This window comes from Xenopus laevis, chromosome 3L (assembly GCF_017654675.1).
Source record: "Xenopus laevis strain J_2021 chromosome 3L, Xenopus_laevis_v10.1, whole genome shotgun sequence".
In the NCBI taxonomy this organism is placed as follows: domain Eukaryota; kingdom Metazoa; phylum Chordata; class Amphibia; order Anura; family Pipidae; genus Xenopus; species Xenopus laevis.
The window spans coordinates 154,216,126-154,223,116 of record NC_054375.1 but is presented as its reverse complement, the minus strand read 5'-3'; the positions used below and the strand labels follow the sequence as shown (position 1 = coordinate 154,223,116).

Sequence of the window (6,991 nt, the reverse complement as noted above, 5' to 3'; positions counted from 1 at the left end):
CATGTTGCTCTCCAACCCCTTGGATGTTGCTCTCAGGGTCCTCAAACCAGGTGCTTTTTTTTGAAATCCAGGCTTGGAAGTAAGTTTTAATTGCATAAAAACTAAGTATAGTGCCAAGTAGAGCCTCCTGTAGGCTGTCAGTCCACATAGGGGATACCAAATTGGCAATCACAGCCCTTATTTGTCATGCTAAGGGACTTTTTCATGTTTGTGTTGCTCCCCAACTGTTTTTACATTTGAATGTGGATCACAGATAAAAAAGGTTGGGGACCCCTGAAGTAAGGCAATGAATAAAGTGCAGTACATGTAGTTTGTCACATGATATGTTTGGCCCTTACAGGTTTACAATCTTTCTTTATAAGACTTTTCCTAGAGTTCATCTGGGGCTTGAAGAGTATGATGTAGCATTTGGAGACAAACATGCAAATCACCAAGGCCCAACTGGAAGACAAGATGGCAAAGATCTCTGTAGCCACTATATATTTTCCTTGTGCGCTGAGAGATGCCAGTGTAAAGGACACCCAGACACTAAGGAAAGCCAGCATGCTAAAGGTGATGTATTTGGCCTCATTGAAGGTGTCAGGGAGTCCCCTAGACAAGAAAGCAACAATAAAACTGATAGTGGCCAGGAGACCAAGATATCCAAGCATACTCCAGAAACCCACAGTAGAGCCATTGTTACATTGGACAATGATGATTCCGGGTTTTGTTTCTGTGTTATATTCTGTGTGAGGAGGTGCTTTTAGAAGCCATACCATGCATAAGAGAAATTGCAGAAGAAAACATATAGAAATAATTATGTAGGACACCAAAGGACTAGCCAATCTCCTTAATTTGCTAACAGGTTTGGTGGCCATAAAAGCAAGAACCACCATAATAGTTTTGGCTAAAATGCAAGAGACGCAGAGGGCAAACACCAACCCAAATGCCACTTGACACAAAAGGCATTTTTCTGGTTGAGGGAAGCCAACGAATGCCAAAGAGCAAAGGAAACAGAGGGGCAAACAGAACAGAAGCAGGCAACTTAGAGAATAATTGTTGGCTTTCACTATGGGAGTTGTTCTATGTTTGATAAACAGTCTCAAGATGAATACAGGAACCAAGGATGACAAGATGCTTGTAGCTGCCAGAGTGGCTCCCAAAGGATCTTCATAGGACAGGTACTCTATTCCCTTTTGGATGCATCTTGAGTTTTGGAGATTTGGCCATTCATCCCAAGAACACTTGAAGCAATCAATGGAGTCTGAAATAAATGTAGTCAAAAATACAAACTCCCTTCATTACAATATATTGATATGTTTATGTGTATGTGTGGTTACTATGCTGTCAAAGACTGTGAATAGGAATTCATTAATAATCAGCTTTGTATTGTGACTTTCATATTGCATATTTACTGTATATTGTGAGTCAGTTCCTAAGCTCAGATAATTACAGCAGACCAGTGACCAGAACATGTGCTGTGAATTAGTAGAATAAAAGACAGGGCACTACTGGGGCATCTTCGGAGTCCTAGATCTTTACTGCTAAAGGGTTTTGGTGGCCTCAGGCTGGTGCAGAAGCCCAAAACATATGGTGTAACTTTAGTTTAAAGACATAAAGGGTGAACCAGTTACTCAATTAGATGTTACCTGAGGGCTACTCCTTTATTAATAGCAATAGCGTAAACACTAAGCATCTTTAACTCTAAAGAGTTTTATAATCCTCTCCCTTTACAAGCTGTGTAGAATGACCATCAAAAGGACAAGCTTGTTGCTCATTTAAATTAAAACAAAATTACACAGACACCCAACTGTATTATATCAGATGGTACAGTTCTAAGAGATTATTTCTAGCCTGCATGTTGAACTGTTTACTTGCCTGTAAGGTTGGAGATCTCGCCTTGGGGACATGGGATGCACTGAAAGCAGCAGACTGGTTTCCCACTTATAGGTGCCTTCCTAAAACCTGGGGGGCAGCTCTGGCTACAGACTGAGACAGGAACCTAAGGTGGATACAATATAGTGACCCTCTTATCATATAGTAATATAGTTAAGTTGGGTTGAAAAAAGAACCATCAAGTCCATCAAGTTGACCCCTCCAAACAAACCACAGTTCACATATAAACACATACTAATATAGATCCATCTACGGGTCATAAGAAGAAAATTTGACCTTTATATAGTAGTTTTAGCCTTAATTAACCAAAGCACAGGGCTCTTTACACTGAATATCTCAGAAATTAGCATTTATCATTTGGCTTCAATAGCCGACCAAATAGCTATTTTTCATTGAAAAATAACAACTGTCCATCAGGTTCACCCTTCATGCAACATCCCTAGCTGACTTGGGGCAGCTGGGTAATTGACAATATGTCTAGCCCCATGTCAGATTTCAAAATTGAATATAAAAAAAATCTCTTTTGAGAAATGGATTTCAGTGCAGAATTCTGCTGGAGCAGCACTATTAACTGATTCATTTTGAAAAAAAAAAATTTTTCCCATGACAGTATCACTTTAAGGGGCCGATGTATATCCTTATATAAGGATTGAGTTGTGTTTTCCATGAAAAATATATTTTTTTGGGTTAAAAAACTTGAATTCTTTAAATTTATTATAGAAGCGAAAAGAAAGGTAAATTCCGCACACCAGCTCGTCAGTTGAATGAGCCCGAAACGCGTCAAGCAGCGTGTGTTTTAATATGGTCGAATAAAGATGATGTTTTTCAACTGACGAGCTGGTGTGCGGAATTTACCTTTCTTTTCGCTTCTGTCTGTATATGGCGTGGGACGCCGAAGTTCCTGCACCCGGACTTGTACAACAATTTGCCGGCTTTTGAAAACTACAGAATTTGCGGTGAGTCGGAGCGGTTAATATATCTTCCTTAAATTTATTATACTCTGACCCAGGAAATAGCTTGATCTTAAAATACACCATCTAAAACCTGTTGAGTCAATGGTAAAGGTCCCTTGGACCATTTGAATATGTTAATAGCCTTCATGCGATTTTACTTTTTTCCCTCCAAAAACTCAATTATTTGTAGTTTCCAGGTTGTTAATCCCAAACTCACTGATTCAAGTTTTTTCCATTCGAGTTTTTTCTTAAATTAGAACCCATTCAAGTTGTGAGTACATTTGAGTTCATTCGAGTTCATTCGAGATAAAAAAAACTCTAAAATGAGACCTTTGATAGAAAAAAAACCTAAATACTGAATTGTAATACAGGGCTTGAATGTGATTCTAAAGAAAACACAATCTTTTCAGTCATAAAGAAAAGGTGTCTTGGAGAATAAACTTTATTGCAAATGACAAGGACAGGTTTTCACTGATGGTCAATATGTTTCTTCTGAGACATCTCAGCTTCAAATTGCAATTCTTTAATTCAACCTGGTCCACAGTTAACTAGAGTAGAGTTTTTGAACTCAGTTTCTCATTGATCTGCAATACTCTAGGTATTCAACATATTCTGCAACAGTTGTACTTGTATCTGCAAAAATGACTGTTTATTACATATGTGCTCCATTAAAACCAATACTGGCTTGTTGTTGGGCAACTTACCTTATGGTCTTCAGTAGCCCACATAATAGCACTTGTGTTGAGAGTAAAGAATTGACCGAAAGAAGCAGCAATGTCATAACTGCCCACCTTGACTTGCTTAATAGTGCCTTCTGGGCTTAGTTTCCAATTCACAATGTCATAGACTGCTGGTGGGTCCCCATTTTGATCGAAAAATAGATCTCTACCACTGCTCAGCTTGATCCTCACTTTTCTTACATAGTATAAGAGCTGTACATTAGAAATGATAAGGAGGAGGCATTATTTATTTTAACGAGAGGAAGGCTTAAATTTCCTTATTTCTCCAGAATAATCTACTAGCTAGATCTTGTTATAAACGCAAAGGAATTTATGAACTTTGGCCATAACTGGTGATATGAAGAGCTACTGACAATATTCCTAATCACTACCCCCAAGCAATTCCTTATACAGGATGTTTAAATTTTAGTTTCACACTTGGGGAGAACTATTAGATACACATTCAGTGCATTAGGATGGATCTTCAGGTCCAAAAGTGATATTGAATTATATGTTTGTTTTGTGGATATAACCTCCACATACAACTAAACTTTTCTAATAACTGAATGAAGTCAACATATGTGTAACAAATTACCTGCCATGGAGTAAAATTCCAGATATCTGGGCATCTGCGATGAGGGCATAAATCTCCTGTTTCACAGCAGTTTTTAAGGTCTTCCAAAGCTTTGGCCACAACATGCACAGCAGTGTATACATTGTAAGTTGTTCTCAAACTTGAAACATCATTGTAACTATTGCTGATGCTCTCAAGACTTTCTATTCCTGTACAGATATTTACAGGTTTTTCCATTGGAGTGGTAAGGTTTTTCTCTTCCAGGAATTTGCATGTGAAAATGTCCTCCCAAAGTAACTTCAGCCAATAATTCCCTAAGCCCGTTGAGAGATGGGCTTTGTTGAGAAACCCTCTAAATTCCGGAATAATTCCACTTTGAAGTCCTAAACCTATAGTACCATAGAGAATATCTTTAAATTTATGACCAATAAATAAAGTAGATGTGGACCACCCTTCACTTGCCACTAACATTTTCGTGGTGATGTTCTGTACTAACATCTCTTCCAGAACAGGAAGAAAATCGGCTGGAAGAGAAAAGACAACAATAGCAGTTGCTGTTGAGTCTTTCATAACTTTTACAATGTGCTTTGCATTGCGGTCTGGTAGACTCATGAGTATTGTCTCACTAAAGGCCACACATGCTCCAGCCTTTTCTATTTCCTGTTTGACCACTTGGATTCCTTGCTGACCATAGTCATTGTCTACTGCCAACAACCCAACCCAAGTCCAACTGAAAAACAGTACCAACTTTGCTAGTCCTTCTGACTGAAAAGCATCACTGGGGACTGTCCTGAAGAAAGAAGGAAACATCACTTGGTTGCTCAGAAGACGACTGGTTGCAAAATGGCTGATCTGGTTAAAAGACATCATATGTGATTGTGTGACAATGATATATCTACAAAGTGCCCATGGATAATTATTTTTAAGTATGTAAGCTATCTAGAAGTGACTAGATCTTTAAGAATATATTAGTTATTCTTGAACCTTTATGGCAATGGCACACTATGTGATAGTATAGATTTTGATGACCACACAAAACACACTAAATTGCACTCCATGTAGAATTGTTGTGTCCTGAGTCTTCTGGTGGCATTATGGGTTAGGAGATTTTCAAAAATTATTGCATGATCCACAATAACACCAGCAGGGTCAAGGTGATAACAATGAAAGTCAATGGAGGACCTGACAATTGACCTGGAAATCAAGCAGGGGCAAAACTCACACTAATACATGCAAATATCGTATGTATGATCACTAATTCCAGGCAATGTCATTCCGTGGCTACTAAAGAAAATAGAAGAGAAGATCTTGCATAAAAAAGGGAATTATCTCAAGGGATGAAAACATAATTTTGCCTCTTTATATATCCCTGGTAAAGCCTCATCTGGGGTATGCTGTGCAGATTTGGGCTCCAGTCTGGAGCTGGAGAGAGTGCAACTAAACTGGTTAGAGGGATGGAAGACTTAAATTGTGAGGGTAGACTGTCAGGGTTGGGTTTGTTTTCACTAGTAAAAGGATGCTTGAGAGGAGACGAGATATTAGAGAACATTATAGAACATTATATTCTTTCAAATAAAGAAGATCACCACACCAGAGGCCAACCATTTAGACTAGACGAGAAGAACTTTCATTTGAAGCAGAGTAGGTGGTTTTTCAAAGTGAGGACAGTGAGGTTGTGGAATGCCCTACCAGATGATGGCATGATGGTTGATTCTCTTAATGCTTTCAAGAGGGGCTTGGATGATTTCTTGGACAATCAGAATATCCAAGGCTATAGTCATACTAAAATCTACAATTAGTATAGATATTGGTATATATAGTTTATGTGAGTATGTGGAGGGGTTGGTGTGAGTGTGTGGAAGCTGGGTTTTCCAAGAGACTGATTGGGAGCCCTAAACTCTTCCAAAACCACAAGCAATGGACTGAAATCTATATTGTTTCAACTGAAGTCAGTCAATTTCATATAGATATTCTGGGAGCATCCCTTACCTGAGGATATCTATATACCCCAAGAATATTCGCCAGCAGAATTGCATGCGTGGAAACATATGGTCCAATAACAGCAGCAACAGATATATTTTTCAGACACTGATAATTGGGAATAGCTTCACCATGTCCTGTCAAAATCTGGAACATTCCTTCCAAATCCTTCTGTAGCACATTGCAGGAGTCATAGGCTTGGAATCCCAATGTGATATTGGGGATAATATTGGGGTTTTTGTTGATCTCCTCAACAGCAATTATTAGCGCCTGGAGTTGCTGAAAATTCTCAAAGTTGAATCTTAAATAAAGCAAATACAATGTAATCAGAGTGAATCCATAAGTCAGAATAGCAAGGGGTGGGTCTTGATGGCCAAAGCTCCAGTGTGCTACCAGCTGACAGCCTACAACTTACATTTACCGGAAGATATGAGTAGGAAAATAGGTGAATACTAAGACATACTGTATGTGTCTATTTATGAAAGCAGCATGGCAACTAGACAAGCAGCACACATTTATACAACTTGTTTCAATCACAATACTGTACCACAAACTTGGTCTTACGTTGTACAGTTGATATGGGGAGGTCTTTCTCTGAAGGACACTGGATGATACTCTTTGTCAATATGAAGAGGCAGCAAAGCCCCCAACATTATATCTCCTGCCTGGAATATCCGCTCCATCTCTGGCACATGGAGCCTACAAGCTTGGTCCCTGCTGTACAAAGCCAAGATGGGGTAGGACAAAATGAAAAACCAAAATGCTGTATATATACTGCCCCTCATCTTGTCTTCCACCAGGAAAATACCTGCAATTAAAGTGCAATTAAATACAGTAAAGGATTTGCTCAGGTCATTGTTTTGACAAATTTTGAGGTCTTGTATAAATAC

The 6,991-nt window shown here is 38.8% G+C and overlaps 1 protein-coding gene across 1 annotated transcript; it reads right to left on the bottom strand.

Moving 5' to 3' along the window:
* Positions 1–314: 314 nt before the first annotated feature.
* On the bottom strand, positions 315–6,784 carry LOC108710392 (extracellular calcium-sensing receptor). The gene is made up of 5 exons (XM_041585647.1): positions 6,666–6,784; positions 6,111–6,402; positions 4,143–4,973; positions 3,533–3,760; positions 315–1,223 (listed from the first exon to the last, which is right to left on the bottom strand). Exons 1-5 carry the CDS (start codon positions 6,782–6,784, stop codon positions 315–317), a joined length of 2,379 nt encoding a protein of 792 aa, XP_041441581.1.
* Between the last annotated feature and the right edge of the window lie 207 nt (positions 6,785–6,991).